Source organism: Lipotes vexillifer, unplaced genomic scaffold (assembly GCF_000442215.2).
Source record: "Lipotes vexillifer unplaced genomic scaffold, Lipotes_vexillifer_v1.1 scaffold120, whole genome shotgun sequence".
Taxonomy (NCBI): Eukaryota; Metazoa; Chordata; class Mammalia; order Artiodactyla; family Lipotidae; genus Lipotes; species Lipotes vexillifer.
The window spans coordinates 1,485,264-1,504,553 of NW_006791240.1; the positions used below are offsets into that span (position 1 = coordinate 1,485,264).

At 36.6% G+C, this 19,290-nt stretch overlaps 1 protein-coding gene across 1 annotated transcript in view; it reads right to left on the reverse strand.

Annotated features, from left to right (window-relative positions):
* Window positions 1-19,290, reverse strand: part of NBEA (neurobeachin) — a 640,668-nt gene that overhangs the window by 70,470 nt on the left and 550,908 nt on the right. The window contains 2 exon segments of the mRNA XM_007464249.1: window positions 335-454; window positions 9,018-9,158. Of these exon segments, the coding sequence (XP_007464311.1) occupies window positions 335-454; window positions 9,018-9,158 (261 nt within the window).

A 19,290-nucleotide genomic window follows, 5' to 3' on the forward strand; every position in this document is an offset into this window, starting at 1 on the left:
TTCCTGCTGTGTTTTATGGAATGGGCCACATATTGAGTTAACAGCAGGAAAGGCAATTTCTTTCCAGCTCCTGATTGTTCGATCTAAATTAGATAGGAATTTTTTGAAATAGCAAAAACACCTTAACTGAATAATATAAAAGAATCCTAATCATTTTCTATGGTGCTCAAAATTATTTCCTTTAGTTTCCTCTTAGGTTAGATATGCCACATAATTTAAAAATATGATGGAATAAAGCTGTGGAATAAAATATCTTATATACCCACTTAAAAAAGTAAACGTATCAAAACTTCAACATATTTTGAAATTAATATCAACAAATAAAAGGGCCTACCTTTACATCAGAAGTATCTCTCTGACTCGTTCTCCAAGACCTTGCAACGGATGAGAAGGTTCGATTAGGATGGTCAAATTTTCCGTCATTTGCATTGAGGAAGAAGGTTGTGAAAGGTTCCTAAAGGAAAAAAAAAAGTGAAGAATCTGACCCTTCTGGACACGACTGTCCTCTTCCTTTGTAAAATATGTCGTTTTTTGAAACCCTTCTGAGGTGGAAATGGTGCAGGATCCTGGAAGGACACCCACACCCAAGAGTCAGGAGGTGCTGGTCTGAGCCGGTCTAGACCACTGAGTCACCTGTCACTCTTCAACCTCGGCAGGTCATTTTGCTTCTTGGCCTTCAGTCTTCTGATTTATAAAAGGATAGAGTTCTAGTGCTCTGGGATTTTATGATGAATGATTTTGCATTACTGTCAATATATAACTCAGATCTTCTTTCTCATTACTAAGGCCACACGTAGTAACACTCATAAGAAAATCTCTCTGACACTGTTCACCGCAGTGTGAAATTAGGTAGGGAATATCCATCTTAGGCTACCTGTGAAAGTCTCCTAAAGTTACCATATTATGGTTTGATGATCTTTTAAAAATGCAAATCCTTGATTAAAATCCTTCCATAGCTCTTCAGAGCTCTCTGGGAAAAGTCTAAACTACTTGATTTGTCTTAAGAGAGCCTGAGCGATCTGGAACCTGCTTAACTCTTATCTCTCGCCATCCCCATCTTCACATCCTAAGGTCTTGCCACACTGGTCTCACTTCTCGTTCCTTGTATGTGCTGTTTCTTCTGCCTGGTATAAACTTATCCCTCTACCTCACCATCCTGACTTGGCTAAGTTCTTCTTATCCTTTAAGTCTCAGCCAAGACATCATTTTCTCCTGAAAGGCTTTCCTTGATTTGCCACGTTCTCCAGTGTGTTTAAATAGCAACAGCTATTTTCTCAAAACACATCCCTGAAGCATTTGTCACATTGTTTTGTAACTGATTTTTAACTTGTCTGTCTTCCCCACTACATGAATAGGTTCCATATCTATCATATTCACTGTTTTATCTCCACCACTTAGAAGAACTCCCGGTACACCCAAGTTGCTCAATGTATAATCTGTTGAAGGAAAGAATGAAATGAAGTTAATACAAATCAGACTAGATAAACTCTAGTCCTTCTATTCAATAGTATTCTGTAACTATTACCTTATCAAAACTTGGTGTCTGTCATCAAGAACATGTTCCCATAGCAGGAAACCTAGGAATAACTTTATCACAAGGTCCTAATGTATTTAATTTTAATGCTTTTTCTATAGTTTTTATGATAGGAGGGAGGCATTATTTCTGATGTCATTAAACTTGCTTCCAAATTTAAAAGGATTAAATAACATTCATTCTTACTAAGGGTTTCTTAGGAAATTTCAAATATAACAAAGATGAGTATATATTTACTTTCCTATGGTTCAATCCTTTTCTCTTAAGTCTAGGATAAATGACATGTCACGCCTAGGTTCAATAATGCTAAGAAATATTTCCTAAATATTGTTTTTTTTTCTTTAATATATAATTTCTATTCATTCTTTTATATCCATAAAACATTACTTTGTTTCTTTAGACTCCTCTTTTTGCCACTAGTCATAAGGTCCAGTTGTCAGGCAACAGCTATAAATATTCATATTCCTCAGTATGTTCCTGAAATTTAGTGTGGCTAGATGACATCAATTTTATATGTTTATAATGTATCACCAAGTCTCATGTTTAGTATTGAATGACAAAAAACTATGGTGAAAGAGATAAGATGAAGAATGATATAACACTATATAGGTAAGTAGGGTATTACTGATTTACCTGAAAATCAAATATGCATCCAGTAAGTCCATATTGCTGTTTAAGATTTTAAGTGACTTGAGAGACAAATAGATGTCACCAAAATTAGTTAGGAAAAAAAAAATTTAACTGCCTATTAAACTGAAAGTAGTCAGTGCCGCATATCTTATCACTAAATTAAAGCAGGGATATAAAAATTCTAGAAGTAGCAACAGTGAATCGAATGAAATATGACAGATCTAAGTTTGAGTCTTGGTGGAACCATTTACTTCCCTTAGGCACCTTACTTAACCCCACCCCCATAAGTAGCGGTGTGAAGTCACTGTATCTCAGTTCTTTCATCTATGTTAGCTGGGAATGACAATACCTTGTGGGTAATTAAGATTAAATAATATTGAGAAAGCTTGAAGTATCTTAGCTGACACAGAGTGGTGAAGATGACTACCAGCTTCATGCACTGTGTCAAGTACTCACTGCTGGGTTCCACCCTGACTGCCAGTTCCCTAGACACTGACCAGACTCTCAGTTCCTTAGGCCTAATTCATCCCTCTATTCTTAGAACCAAGCAAGTGCTTGGTTCATAGTTAGTGTTTAATTAATGTTTTTCAAACTCATCTAAACATACAAGGTACTGTTGGGAGAAGGGGGTGGGGTATGGCTGGATAAGAGTAAGATGTCGTTTTTCTTGTCAGTTCTTAACCACTAGTTTGACCATAAAGTTGCATCTTCAGAATCCACTTCTTCATTATGCTAGGATGCTGATGTAAGGCATTTATTTTTTTCTTTGTAGGTAGTGGGCAGAGAATAATTTAGAGGGATCAGACTAGTCTTCATGATTTTTAACCTACTAAATACATGTGAGTGAAGACCCGTTTATACATGTAAAGTCTTACTTCTTATCATCAACCACTAAAAGCTGATCTCTACCCCAGCCTAAATTATAAAATCCTTCCTTAGTTTTCAACCCTTAACGAAGGCATGCCAAGAATAGCGCAGATGGGCACAGTGAAAATAAATCTGAAATTGAAGAATTATTATCTCTGGTCATGAAGTTTATGAGTCTGGTGGCACCTAAAAGTGGAGAATATTGAAGAATTCCACATTTCACTGTCCTACGTAGCCTTTATAAAGATCTGATTAGCAACTGTTTGAGGGTCACATACTACTCTACTGACATTTAGTCTCATTATGCCTGAAGGCCTCCAGTTGCTACAGTGGTAGAGTACTAACAGAAATGGATAACCTATTTGTTTATAAGTGGGAATTGATCTTCAAGCTCTGATTACTGTGGAGATTACCTTTTACCATGTGCTTCTCTATTACCTTCAAGGCACAGTACAAGGACTTTCTTTTTCATTTGACTCATGCCTAACTAACACAGAGGATCAAGAGCTGTATTAAGTTTAAGAAACTTCTGTATTTATTCACCTGACACATGTTGATCAAACCATGTTCTATAGGTACATCACCATATTAGATATTTTATCATTCTACTAGAAAAGCTTGTGGCTTGGGAGATAAGACAGACAAATAAATAAATGTTAAACAGAAATTTCAGAAATTAAAATACTTGGGCTTTAAAAAATTCATGTTTAAAAAAAAAACCCAAAACTTCAGGTTTGGTCCGGTAATACAATATAAATGGCTGATGGCAGACTTCCTTCTCCTGATTACATCTACCCCGACATTCCAACCCTTTCTCAGGGCTACAACATCAAACTAACCTGTCCTGCATGGGAAGTACCTGTCCTACTGAATTCTGTCATAACCTTTAGTCCCTGCAAGGACACTAACCACCTTTCCTGCCTTCCAATGATCGCAGACAATTCACCCTCCCTGGGCAATAGAACCCTGTGCCTCTGCCCCTCTTCTCTTTAGACAACTCCTTTATTCTTCTGTCTTATATGACTTTGCTCAGTCATCTCATAAGGATCTTTTCTTACATCCCCCTCCCCTTCTAGTTTTCTTCTTTTCCTTCTCTTCATTTCATTTGAAACAAACCCCATCCCTGGGTAATAGTCAGTGCTTGTGACATAACTCTATCAAAGAAAAGATGTATACTTTGAAGTTACATAAAGCATAATAAAGACCAAAGGGAAGGGAGCTGAAGTTACTGAGCACCTTTCTGTGCTTGGAACTGTATTATCTCAGTTAACTAACGCAATTCTCACTATGGTCCTTCAAGTAGATGTAATCACATTCTAGGAAATGGAGGAACCATTATTTCTACTGTACTTTGGCTAACTTGACAAGTTCATTTTCTCCCATCGCTTTCAAAAGAAACCAGAAATATCTTTTAGAATCTTCAGAAACTTATGCGCCTACTATACACCAGTCTCTTCTTTAAGAATCCCTCATCTTCCTCTAAGTATATATGCACCGTCTGTAAGTATCAAGAGAAACACGATGACAATATTTTATTCAGTAGCATTATCTTTTGGTACTTGCATAAGTGTTTCTACTATTTTTTCACTACAAATATATACTGTGAAAGATATATTATGGTTTAAACAGGCTCTTGGGTAGGCTTTCAAAGCAACCCATAATTGATAAAGTAAATCCCAAATTCTAAACAACTGATTTATAAATTAACTTTTGTTGTACAACCTATTTAACTGCCTAAGAATTATAATTAAATGTCTGACAAGTGAGTTTTGAATAGGTAGGTTGAATATACTGAATTTGGAAGGTGAATTCCAAAGTAATTCAGAATTACTTCTGTGTATATGCTATATATTCAAGGTAAGATTTAAAGTAAAAACATTCCAAGTAAAACGTGTCCTATTATACTAGTTAATATCTGAACAAACTCCAAAATTCTATAATAGTTTATTCATCATTTGTCCAACAGCAGCTAGCAAAGAAACAGCTTTTTCAGAATCTCGTAGTTTAGACAAGTGACTTCACTGGTAGTGTGTCTAAAATAATATTTTTAATTTAAAGTAATGAGGTAGGGACTTCCCTGGTGGTGCAGTGGTTAAGAATCCGCCTGCCAATGCAGGGGACATGGGTTCGAGCCCTGGGCAGGGAAGATCCCACATGCCGCAGAGCAACTAAGCCTGTGTGCCATAACTACTGAGCCTGCGCTCTAGAGCCCGCGAGCCACAACTACTGAGCCCACGCACTGCAACTGCTGAAGCCTGCGCGCCTAGAGCCCGTGCTCCACAGCAAGAGAAGCCACCGCCATGAGAAGCCCACACACCGCAACAAAGAGTAGCCCCCGCTCGCCGCAACTAGACAAAGCCTGCGTGCAGCAACGAAGACCCAATGCAGCCAAAAATAAATAAATAAAAAATAAATATAAATATATATATATAATAAAAAATAAAGTAATGAGGTATGTAGTTAATTAGCATCTTAAAGCAATTATTATCATTGTCATACTAAACATATTGACTGAAACTAATGCGTTTAATGACTGGGTCTAAAAGGCTTGAAAGGTAAAGGGCAGATACTTATTTTAGTCTGTATTTTGTTTTTATGAACAAATTCTTAGTGACACAAATTTTAATGCATTTTCTACTTCATAAACTCCTTGGGATGGGAGTGAGGAAATCACAATTCCCTGGGCCATTAGGTTAAACACTTAGTAAACTATTAGACCGTGATACTTCTATTTATAACAGCACAACTTAAGATGTGTTGGCTAAATGAGTCCCCATAAAAGCAATCTTATAGATCTCTTCTGCCAATGCAGTAGCCACAGGCCACATGTGACTACTGAGTACTTAAAATATGGCTAGTTCAAGTTGAATGTGCCATAAATATAAAATACATTCTGGATTTCAAAGAATACAAAAAACAATGTAAAATATCTCATTAATAATTTTTATATTGGTTACATGTTGAAATTATAACATTTTGGATATACTGGGCTAACAAATGTATTTATTAAATTAATCTCACCTGTTTCTTTTTACTCTTAAATATGGCTACTAGAAAATTTAAATTACATACATAAGTGGCTTGCATTACATTTCTACCATGCAGCACAGCTATAGACAATACTAAAAGGGCATGTGTAGCATAAATAGGGATAGCATGTCTGCAGTACCCTTGCAGAGATTCAAATTTGTATTCCACTTCACTGGAATAAGAAATCAATTTAGGGATGAATTATGATTTATTATTTGATAAAATGTTTAGTTTATCAGGGATAGAAGAGTGTTAAATCAGGCTGGTGATAATAAGTATTTTTATGAGCTCACACTTAAATTCTTATAAATCTGACTTCAGACTAATTTGATTATACAACAGCCACTGAATACCATTTTATATATTTCAAAATACAATTATATATATATGTATGTATAATATACTCATATAATTCTGAAAACAACCCACTTGATAATGCTTTTTTTAATCCCCAAAATACCTAAGAAAAGTGTCTTACTCCTCCCATGGTAGAGGTTCACTATAGTAATGGTTGTTTCTTGCTTTTCATTTTCTTGTTTGCTTATTTGTGAGCCCATATAGAATATGAACATATTTTACATCAACTGTAAAGGACATCAACTGTTTGAGATCTTGACTGGTAAATTTCTGTGTTTCTGTATTTAGTTTTGACTTGTGGCTGAAACTGCAGGATAGAAGCTACAAAGTTCTCTTGATATACATGTGTCTGTAATTCAGAAAAGCCTTTACTTCTTGTATGAGTGTGAAGTATTTTCTTACACCCGAGAGTATTAATAAATTATTACAACCCATAAACTAAAGGTGTGCTGATTGGTTTATAGTGGTAAACATGCACTTGTATAAATCTAATATCTCCCCCAAATTAACAGAAAATAAAGAAATAGAACTTCTTATACTCAAAAAGTGTTAGAGTTAAAAAATATTTCTTAACTGCTAGCTCAGAAACATTTTTATAAAAGGACACAAGTTCACATAGTTAAGGTGAATTTTTCAACAAATTAGACTAACAATTTTGGTCTAAAAAAGAAAGTTTTATGTCTTTTCCTTTAGTTTATAATTACACAGTGTATTTTTAAAATAAGATTTGAGTTTGTTTTCTTACAGAATAGTTAATCTAAACTTCTTTGTTTCTTACGCTGGTTTAGGATTATGAAAAATATAAAATATGTGTTCAGTTAAACTGAATCCTAATCTGACAAACTTTTTTTTTGATAACAGTAATTATTTGTAGTATATCATCTATCAGTGTTTTAAAACATACGCATACTATATATTTATAATAAGTCCAATTTCTCCCCATCATGGAGAGAATGCTTGAGGAAGACCTCCAAACCAAATTGTCATTCAGGCAGTGGGAAAAAATACCTTTGAAAATAGGAGAGATGCATTCCTGTGTATGCACATTTTCATGTGCTGCTTTATCAATGTGTTTCTGAGGCAAATCAGCCTCATGCAACAGAATGGTCTGAAGTAAGTTTTGGTAAGAGGAGAAAACTTTATTGATTGCATTGACTTAGAGGTTTGACTTAGCATTCTGTAATACTCCCCAGTCGCTTATAGTTTTTAAAAAAAGTCTGACCATCTGACTCCAGTAATTGGTCTTAACTAGACTAGACTGGAGAAGGCAAGACTAAAGGCAGAGAGATTTGCTAAGAGCTTTTGCAATGATCTAGATGAGAAATAACGGGAACCTGAACTAAGAAGTGCCAGACTCGATAGAGAAAAGGAGATAGACTGCAGTTGGTAGAACTTATCAGATGTGATGTCAGATTGGATGTAAGGGCTGACAAAATAGAGAAAATATCTAGATTGGGTAACTGGGTGCAAGATCATGCCAACTGTTTAGATAGGAAATCAGTAGGCACCCCTGCAGGTTTGAGGGAGATGAGGAATTCATTTTTGGAAATGGTGTTTATGGTATTGTGAGGTGTTCAGGTAGAAAAATCCAGTAGAAATAGAAATAAGTAAATATATTTATATATTAGAAATATAGGTCAGGAGCCCAAGAGAAATGTCTGCAATGAAGACAGAAGCTGGAAGTCACTAGCTTATAACTGAATGATGTAGTCCAGATAAAGTAAGTAGAACTATCCTGGGGAATAGAAATATGGAGAAAAAGAAATCTGAGCGTGAGACTAGGCAGGACAGTTAGGATGACAGGAGGGAAACCAGGAGAGCATATTGTCAGAGGAGCCATGAGAGGAAGGAATTTCAGGTAGGAGGAAGTGAGCAATGGTGCCAAATGCTTCAGCTATATCATGAAGCTCTGCCACATAACCCGTGACCTCCACAGGGACAATTCAGTAGAGTGATGGGTGTGGAACCTAAATCAAGCAGGCTGAAGACTGAACGGCAGGTGATAAAGTGGAGACAAGCACAGTGCAGAACAAGATGGTGGAGGCTGTGCTTCTAGTACATTTGACTACACAGGGGTAGACGTGGAAAGTCACTGCAGAGTGGGTAGGGGCTGGAAGGAAGTATGTATGTATATATGTACGTATATATATGTATGTATGAATGTATGTATTGTAAAAATTGCAGAGACTTGAATATATTTATGTCTTAGGAGAAAGAGAAAGTAGTCTTCAAAACATTTAGAAAACTGTTTTTAAAATATGCTACGCCAGAAGCAAGATTGGGAAGGCTGGGGAGAGTGCCAGCTTGTAACAATCAGTGAGAAAGGAAACAGTGGGTGTTAAGGATGCACTCAGGAGTTTGGTACCCTTTATAAATGGTTTACGTTTAAGAAACTCACAATAATCTATCTTTCTAACCCAATTTTGCAAATAAGGCAACTTCGTAACAGAAAGGATTCAAGTTTTGCTGGAGTTTGGAATCTCTACTTCACTGGTCTCTAATCTTTGTTTAAAACAAATAAATATATTTGACTTTAATTTCCTTACGTTAAGTACTTCGAGATATTAAAGGCAAACTGTAACTTAATGAAGGCACTCACAATTCGAACAAGCCAGGATAAGGTGGATGTTGCCGTTGAATAATGTGTGTTATAATGGTAGGGAGGACTTTGATCATCTTCCCATGTCTCGTAACGCTCTGCGTAAAACACAGCTCTCTTTGGGTTCAAAGCACCAATCGGCTATAAAAAGAGAAAAAGAAGCATTGTGTTTAATACAGTCACAGTAGATATTCAATACTATAACTCTATTTTTTTTTTTTTTTTTTTTTTTGCCCGTCGGCGGCCCTCTCCCGGCTGTGGCCTCTCCCATCGCGGAGCCACAGGCTCCGGACACGCAGGCTCAGCGGCCATGGCTCACGGGCCCAGCCGCTCCGCGGCATGTGGGATCTTCCCGGACCGGGGCACGAACCCGTGTCCCCTGCATCGGCAGGCGGACTCTCAACCACTGCGACACCAGGAAAGCCCTCAATACTATAACTCTTCACCTGAAAGTATTTACTGTGAATTCGTTTTAACCATAGAATATAAATAAATTATTTTGTATCTATTTTTACCAAATTTGATTTTGATATTGATATTTGATTTTGATAATCACCACACTTGCTAAAATTCACTCAAGAAGATGATTTATGTATGCAAGGTTTCTAGGTTTTATTAAAAGTTTCCATAAACTAGATTACCAGAGATGATTCAGCTTAAATTGTTAAGGCAAAGCCAGTATTTTGAAGTTATTTTGCCTACTTAACCGCAACCATAGTGAACATTTAGCTTGATCATAGGAAATCCAGTGAGGAGAAAGTGTAGCAGTTGACCATGTGACAACCATATTAGAGAAACCTTGTCTTAATAGGCTGTCACCCAGAGTGTGAAGGACAATAGTCACTTATATGGAAACGCTGTTGGAATGTTAGTCCCATTCTATTATTATACAGATGGGGCAAGTATTTGAGTTCAACTGCAAATCTAAGGCTGATGGAAATAACCCAGACAATTCAGATTCCCTGGAAGGCATTTTGTTAAGGCCACTAACACTTGTCTTATCTATACCACCACACTACCAATTATAATGTTAATCCCTACAGTGGAGCACATGGTAAAATGCTCAAGATACTATACATATTTTTTTCAACAAAGCATGTATTAGTTTGATCATTGTCTCAAACTTCCTAGCACACCTAATCATTAAGATTTTCCAGCATATAGTCCTCACAATTTCAAATAGCAAACTGGCTTAGCTTAAGTTTTTGCCTGATCTCGGTTTAATGGAATATGGAATCCATTAATATAATACCTAATAGCTATATTATTTTGTTTTAGATTGCGTACTATAAAAAATAAATGTTTCTTAGAAAACAAAAGATGAATACTAAGTAAAATACATAATTCCTCTATTTCAAAATTTAATATTACTAGTTAACTATGAAGTTTCCCCCAAGGCTTAATTTTAACAAGGAAGTAATAGAAAATTAGTGTTTTGATGGCGGTATATATGGGAAGACACCGAGTTAGCGTCTCCCCACAGCTAGGGCGCCCGCTGGCCACTGGTGGAGGACCCTGACGCCCAAGGAGACAGGAGGAACCCCCAAGTGAACCAGTAGGACGTGGGGGGACTGAGAGGGGAGAAGTGGAGGCCAGACAGGATTGGCACCACTGAGGCCGGGAGATCAGGAGAGGCAAGCGGGAGGGACCCTCCAGGAGGAGCGGCAGAGAAGCAGAGGGTGATTGCCTGGTCCACTTGGGCCGGGGCGCCTGCTGAGTTCCCAGGCTGGTACCCCTCGCCCCCATCAAAGCCCCCTTGAGGCTGCGTGGGTCCTGGGGGCATAGGACGGAGGTGAGAGGGATCAGCAGAGGCAGGCGGGACGGGCCCTCCAGGAGGAGCAGGAGAGGAGAGGAGGGCATTAGCCCCACCCACTCGAGACCAGAAAGCCTGCTGGGCTCCCAGGTGTGGTGCCCCTGCCCTCTGAGACCAGGGGTAGGGGGCACGACTGGGCCCCTTCTGTTCCTTGAGCCTAAGCCCCACCCAACACAGCCCCCAGGAACTTTTCCAGCCCTGTGGGTCCTAAGCATAGGCCCTGCCCACCACCCAAACATCACCCTTGCTTAGGCCCTGCCCTCCACAGCCAAGGTCGTTCCCCCCCCCCTTTTTTTTTCTTCTTTTCTTTTTTTTCCTTTTCCGTCCTCCTCTTTTTTACCATTCTGGTACTGATGTACCTTCCGGTTGTTGATTCATCTATATTTTTATTTTTATATTCTTTCTAACATATCTGTTAGTTTCCTAGTCTAATTTTATTTTTTACTTTGTTATTGTTCTCTCTTTTTTTTTTTGTCACCCCATGCAGCTTGCGGGACCTTGGTTCACGAGCTGGGGGTCGGGCCGAAGCTCCTGCGGTGGGAGCTCTGAGTCCGAACCACTGGACTAACAGAGAACCTCAGACCCTAGGGAATATTCATCAGAGTGAGGTCTCACGGAGATCCTCATTTCAGCACCAAGACCCAGCTCTACCCAGCAGCCTACAAACTCCAGTGTTGGAAGCCTCAGGCCAAACAACCAGTAAGACAGGAACACAATCCAACTCATAAAAAAAAAAAGTAAAAAATAAAAGGGAGAGAGAGACAGCAAAAATATATGTCACAGATGAAGGAGCAAGGTAAAAACCTACAAGACGAAATAAATGAAGAGGAAATAGGCAATCTTCCTGAAAAAGAATTCAGAGTAATGATAGTAAAGATGATCCAGAATCTCAGAAACAGAATGGAGGCACGGATTGAGAAAATACAAGAAATGTTTAACAAAGATCTAGAAGAGCTAAAGAACAAACAGAGATGAACAACACAATAACTGAAATGAAAAATATACTAAAAGGAATCAATAACAGAATAACGGAGGCAGAAGAACAAATAAGCAAGCTGGAAGACAAAAATGGTGGAAATAACTGCCAAGGAGTAGAATAAAGAAAAAAACAATGAAAAGAATTGAAGACAATCTCAGAGACCTCTGGGACACTGCTAAATGCACCAACATTCGAATTACAGGGGTCTCAGAAGAAGAAGAAGAAAGGGTCTGAGAAAACAGATGAAGAGATTATAGTTGAAAACTTCCCTAACAGTCACCCAAGTCCAGGAAGCACAGGAAGTCCCATACAGGATAAACCCTAGGAAAACCACACCAAGACACATATTAATCAAACTAACAAAAATTGAATTCAGAGAAAAAAATTTTAAAAGCAGCAAGGAAAAACCAAAAAATAATATACAAAGGAATCCCCATAAGGTTATCAGCTGATTTTTCAGCAGAAACTCTGCAGGCCAGAAGGGAGTGGCAGGATATACTTGAGGTGATAAAACAGAAAAACCTACAACCAAGATTACTCTACCCAGTAAGGATCTCATTCAGATTCGACAGAGAAATCAAAAGCTTTACAGACAAGTAAAAGCTAAGAGAATTCACCACCACCAAACCAGCTTTACAAAAAATGCTAAAGAAACTTCTCTAGGCAGGAAACACAAGAAAAAACCCACAAAAGCAAACAAGAAAATGGTAATAGGAACATACGTATCAATAATAACCTTGAATGTAAATGGATTAAATGCCCCAACCAAAAGACACAGACTGGCTGAATGGACACAAAAACAAGACCCATATATATGCTGTCTACAAGAGACCCACTTCAGTCCTAGGGACACATAAGGACTTAAAGTGAAGGGATGGAAAAATATATTCCATGCAAATGGAAATCAAAACAAAGCTGGAGCAGTAATACTCATATCAGAAAAAATAAACTTTAAAATAAAGACTGTTACAAGAGATAAGGAGGGACACTACATAATGATCAAAGGATCAATCTAAGAAGAAGATATAACAATTATAAATGTTTATGCACCCAACATAGAAGCACCTCAATACATAAGGCAAATGCTAACAACTATGAAAGGAGAAATCAACACAGTAACACAATAATAGTAGGGGACGGGCTTCCCTGGTGGCGCAGTGGTTGAGAGTCTGCCTGCCGATGCAGGGGACACGGGTTCGTGCCCCGGTCCGGAAAGATCCCACATGCCGCGGAGCGGCTGGGCCCGTAAGCAATGGCCGCTGAGCCTGCGCATCCGGAGAGGGAGAGGCCACAACAGTGAGAGGCCCACATACCGCAAAAAAAAAAAAAAAAAAACCCCCAAAAAAATAATAATAATAGTAGGGGACTTTAACACCCCACTTACACCAATGGACAGATCGTCCAAACAGAAAATAAATAAGGCAACACAAGCTTTAAATGACACAATAGACCAGATAGATTTAATTGATATTTATAGAACATTGCACCCAAAAGTGGCAGAAAACACTTTCTTCTCATGTGTGCACAGAACACTCTTTAGGATAGATCACATCTTGGGTCACAAATCAAGCCTCGGAAAATTTAAGAAAACTGAAGTCATATCAAGCATCCCTTCTGACCACAATGCTATGAGACTGGAAATCAGTTACAGGAAAAAAAACTGTAAAAAACACGAATACATGGAGGCTAAAAGTGCACTGTTAATAACAAAGAGATCACTGAAGAAATCAAAGAAGAAATAAAAAAATACATAGAAAATGACAATGAAAACATGACAACCCAAAACCTATGGGTCGAAGCAAAAGCAGTTCTAAGAGGGAAGTTTATAGCAATTAAATCTCACCTCAAGAAACAAGAAAAATCTCAAATAAACAATCGAACCCTACACTTAACCAGAGAAAGAAGAACAAAGAAAACCCAAAGTCTGTAGAAGGAAAGAAATCATAAAGATCAGAGCAGAAATAAATGAAATAGAAACAAAGAAAACAATGGCAAAGATCAGTAAAACTAAAAGCTGGTTCTTTGAGAAGATAAACAAAATTGACAAACCCTTAGCCAGACTCATCAAGAAAAAAGGGGGAGGATGCAAATCAATAAAATTAGAAATGAAAAAGGAGAAATCACAACTGACACTGCAGAAATACAAAGGATTATAGGAGACTACTACAGACAACTATATGCCAATAAAATGGACAACCACGAAGAAATGGACAAATTCTTCGAAAGGTACAATTTTCCAAGATGGAACCAGGAAGAATTAGAAAATATAAACAGACCTATCACAAGTAATGAAATTGAAACAGTAATTAAAAATCTTCCAACAAACAGAAGTCCAGGACCAGATGGCTTCACAGGTGAATTCAATCAAACATTTAGAGAAGAGCTAACACCCATCCTTCTCAAGCTCTTCCAAAAAATTGCAGATGAAGGAACACTCCCAAACTCATTCTACGAAACCACCAACACCCTGAAACCAAAACCACAAAAAGATTATCACAAAAAAAGAAAATTACAGACCAATATCACTGATGAACACCGATGCAAATATCCTGAACAAAATACTAGCAAACAGAATCCAACAACACATTAAAAGGATCATACACCATGATCAAGTGGGATTTATCCCAGGGATGCAAGGATTCTTCAATATACGCAAATCAATCAATGTGATACACCACATTAACAAATTAAGGAGTAAAAACCATATGATCATCTCAGTAGATGCAGAGAAAGCTTTTGACAAAATTCAACACCCATTTATGATAAAAAATCTCCAGAAAATGGGCATAGAGGGAATCTACCTCAACATAATAAAGGTCATATATGACAAACCCACAGCAAGCATCATATTCAATGGTGAAAAACTGAAAGCATTTTCACTAAGATCAGGAACAAGGATGTCCACTCTTGCCACTCTTATTCAACATGGTTTTGGAAGTCCTAGCCATGGCAATCAGAGAAGAAAAAGAAATAAAAGGAATACAAATTGGAAAAGAAGAAATAAAGCTGTCACTGTTTGCAGATGACATGATACTACACACAGAAAATCCTAAAGATACCACCAGAAAACTACTAGAGCCAATCAATGAATCTGGTAAGGTTGCAGGATACAAAATTAATGAACACAAATCTCTGGCATTCCTATACACCAACAATGAATAATCAGAAAGAGAAATTAAGGAAACACTCCCATTTACCACTGCAACAAAAAGAATGAAACACCTAGGAATAAACCTGCCTAAGGAGGCAAAAGACTTGTACTCAGAAAACTATAAAACACTGATGAAAGAAATCAAAGATGACAAAAACAGATAGAGAAATATGCCATGTTCTCGGATTGGAAGAATCAATATCGTGAAAATGACTATACTACCCAAAGCAATCTACAGATTCAATGCAATCCCTATCAAATCACCAATGGCATTCTTCACAGAATTAGAACAAAAATTTTTACAATTCGTATGGAAACACAAAAGACCCCGAATAGCCAAAGGAATCTTGAGAAAGAAAAACGGAGTTGGAGGAATCAGGCTCCCCAACTTCAAACTATACCACAGAGCAACAGTAATCAAGACAGTATGATACTGACACAAAAAGAGAACTATAGATCAACGGTACAGGATAGAAAGCCCAGAGATAAACCCATGCACATATGGGCACCGAATTTATGACAAAGGAGGCAAAAACATACAATGGAGAAAAGACAGCCTCTTCAATAAGTGGTGCTGGGAAAACTGGACAGCTACACGTAAAAGAATGAAATTAGAACACTCCCTAACACCATACACAAAAATAAACTCAAAATGGATTAAAGATTTAAATATAAGACCAGACACTATAAAACTCTTAGAGGAAAACATAGGAAAAACATTCTTTGACATAAACCACAGCAAGATCTTTTTTGACCCACCTCCTAGAGTAACGGAAATAAAAACAAAAATAAACAAATGGGACTCAATTAAACTCAAAAGCTTTTGCACAGCAAAGGAAACCATAAACAAGACAAAAAGACAACCCTCAGAACGGGAGAAACTATTTGCAAGTGAAACAACAGACAAAGGATTAATCTCCAAAATATACAAGCAGCTCATGCAGCTCAATATCAAAAAAGCAAACAATCCAGTTAAAAAATGGGCAGAAGACCTAAATAGACATTTCACCAAGGAAGACATACAGACGGCTAAGAGTCACATGAAAAGATGCCCAACACCACTAATAACTAGAGAAATTCAAATCAAAACTTCAATGCGGTATCACCTCACACTGGTAAGAATGGCCATTATCAAAAAATCTATAAACAATAAATGCTGGAAAGGGTGTGGTGAAAAGGGAGCCCTCCTGCACTGTTGGTGGGAATGTAAATTGATACAACCAGTATGGAAGACAGTATGGAGGTTCCTTAAAAAACTAAAAATAGAACATATGATCCAGCTATCCCACTACTGGGCATATACCCTGAGAAAACCATAATTCAAAAAGAGACATGTACCACAACGCCCAGTTCACTGCAGCACTATTCTGCCCAGTTCACTGCAGCACTATTTACAACAGCCAGGACATGGAACCAACCTAAATGTCCATCGACAGATGAACGGATAAAGAAGATGTGGCTCATATACACAATGGAATATTATTCAGCCATAAAAAGAAACGAAATTGAGTTATTTGTAGTGAGGTGGGTGGACCTAGAGTCTGTCATACAGGTGAAGTAAGTGAGAAAGAGAAAAACAAATACCGTATGCTAATGTATATATATGGAATCTAAAAAAAAAAAAAAAAAAATGGAAGTGATGAACCTAGTGGCAGGCCAGGAATAAAGATGTAGACACAGAGAATGGACTTGAGGACACAGGGTGGGAAGGGGAAGCTGGGGCAAAGTGAGAGTAGCATCGACTTATATACACTACTCAATGTAAAATAGATAACTAGTGGGAAGCAGCAGCATAGCACAGGGAGATCAGCTCGGTGCTTTGTGACCACCTAGAGGGGTGGGATAGGGAGGGTGGGAGGGAGGCTCAAGAGGGAGGGGATATGGGGACATGTGTATGCATGTGGCTGATTCACTTTGCTGTACAACAGAAACTAACACAGTATTGTGAAGCAATTATATTCCAATAAAGATCTATTAATTTAAAAAAAAAGAAAATTAGTGTTTCAATGGAAGACAAATAATGTTACACAAGAGAGAAAAAGTCATCTATAAATTGCTTGTAAGCTTTTTCTTTTGGTCCCATGGGACTAATTCAAACAATACAATGATGTCAGCAGTTAAAAGTCTCTTAGAATTTCCATAATAAACTCTTATTTGCAAGGATCCTTATCCTGAATATTAAAATTATTTATAAATTATGTTCTTTTTCCTTAAACTTAATTATAACTTAACAGACTAAATAATTTAATTATTTAATTTTTTAAAACTCTAGTTTAAACATATTTTTAAATATTTCAAGGCTTAAACTTTATTCTGTGTTAAATATCACTGGCTATCTCTCAAATGTGTTTTACTTGGATATAAAAAGGCAATGTAATTTCATTAAATGTCACATAAAATATCAATAATATTTCAAACAAATATAATCACTTTTTTGATAAAAGGATAATTACTTACAATGAAATGAATGTGAGTTCTGTTACTGAATTGATACAGTAAGTTTTTCATTTAAAATGGCCTATATATTTTATACTTTTCTAGATGTGAAAATATGTGTTTTTCTAATTCAGTATTATAAGTATATATCTTTTCAAAGCGTTTAAAATGCTGAATACTTTATTCTGTCTTGAATATGCTCATAGATCTTTCACATGCATAAAATGTCTGCACAATCCCTCAGGATTGACCTTACCTGATATTGTTTGTTCTGCAACACCCCACAAAAACAAAACCCCACAAAGGGCCTCATGGCCCTTCCTCTCATCTTTTCCAACTACTGGAAAAGGGATAAAATAAATATTTACACTTTTTATTTTACTCAAGTTTCATCAAAGTCATTTTATTGGAGTGTTTTACAGAATAATACTTTGTAGGAAACAGCTGTCCTGAGTTAAAGCCTATAGAAGCCTCCATGAGTAACTTCCTAAAATACACGTCTAATTTTGAATTTTCATCTGACGCATTTAGACATAAATTTTATTAAAACAAATGTAAATAGTTTGTTTTGTACTTATTATTTTTCTATTATTTTGCTTCAATCAAGAGGCAATAAATCATTCAAAGGAAAAATGCTCCAAAATATCTTTTTGGGAAAAGAGAGTTTCATCACAGATGACATATTTTCTTATGGGATCCAAATAAATATAATTATCTATCTATCTATCTATCCATCTATCTATCCATCCATCCATCCATCCATCCTACCTACCAAACTATCTATCTACCTACCTATCAATCAATTATTCACCTATCTGTACCTACCTACTTAACCTATGTATAAATTGATAAGGTTGTAAGTTTGTTATCCTTTTAAAAATTGAGCAAATAATGCAATGTCAATACCACTTGGATTTAGTAAATAAATAAGGTAGAATTCTGGGAAAAAACTAAAATTACACTTAATAAAATTTATACATTTATTTTGTAATCTTTTCCAATTTTTATTATAATCACCACAGCAATAATTGGTTTCATTTTCTCTTAAACAGTAGGCATTTAGACATAGCCACCTCTATGCTTTTTAGGGATCCCCATACGAAAATTTATAACTGAAAGTTTAGAGTTTGCTATTAGATTTGTTGTTCTTTTGTCCTTGTGGTTTGTGTGTTACAAGTTGACAATCTAACAGATAAGCAGAAAATGATGCAGCAAACACACGCAAAATTAAAAAGTAATTCTACCTCTATAACACATTATTATAATTCAATTTCTAAAACTGCTATAGAGCTTATATAGCTTTTGCAAAAAGTACTATTTTCAATATACAACTGATGGAAAATTAAATGTGTAACATTACCATGTCTATATGAAATACTATTGAATTTACTGAAGAAACGTTGTTGAGGGTTTTCTCTACTCTGTCATTCAATTTACCTGTTTTGAATATCAAAGAGAGACATTTGTCTCAGCTTTAAGTACCACGAAAAGCTTTGTTTTCCTAATAAACTGCTATTTTATTATATGGAACAAAAATCCTGACAGATGCTTATGGAGATTTACATTACTAAAGGCTCTGAGAAATATTATTGTAAACAGCATTGCTTAATTTTGTTCACTCCAGTGTTTGTCTATCTATCTATCATCTATCTGGCTATTTTTATTAGAACCTCATTCTTCCTTTTGTTTTCTTGTTAACATGCTATAGAACTAGTGTCCATTAAATGGTTCTTTGAAAAATTCTGGTTAGAATCATTATAGTATATATTTTTGAGTGCCAACTTTTTCTCTGGTTTCATTTTCCTATTTTCTTTCCCTTTCTGTTCTCTTAGCCTTTATCCATCAATGTTTTTCTATTTCATGAAACCTTACAAGTTTTATCAGTTCTTTCATA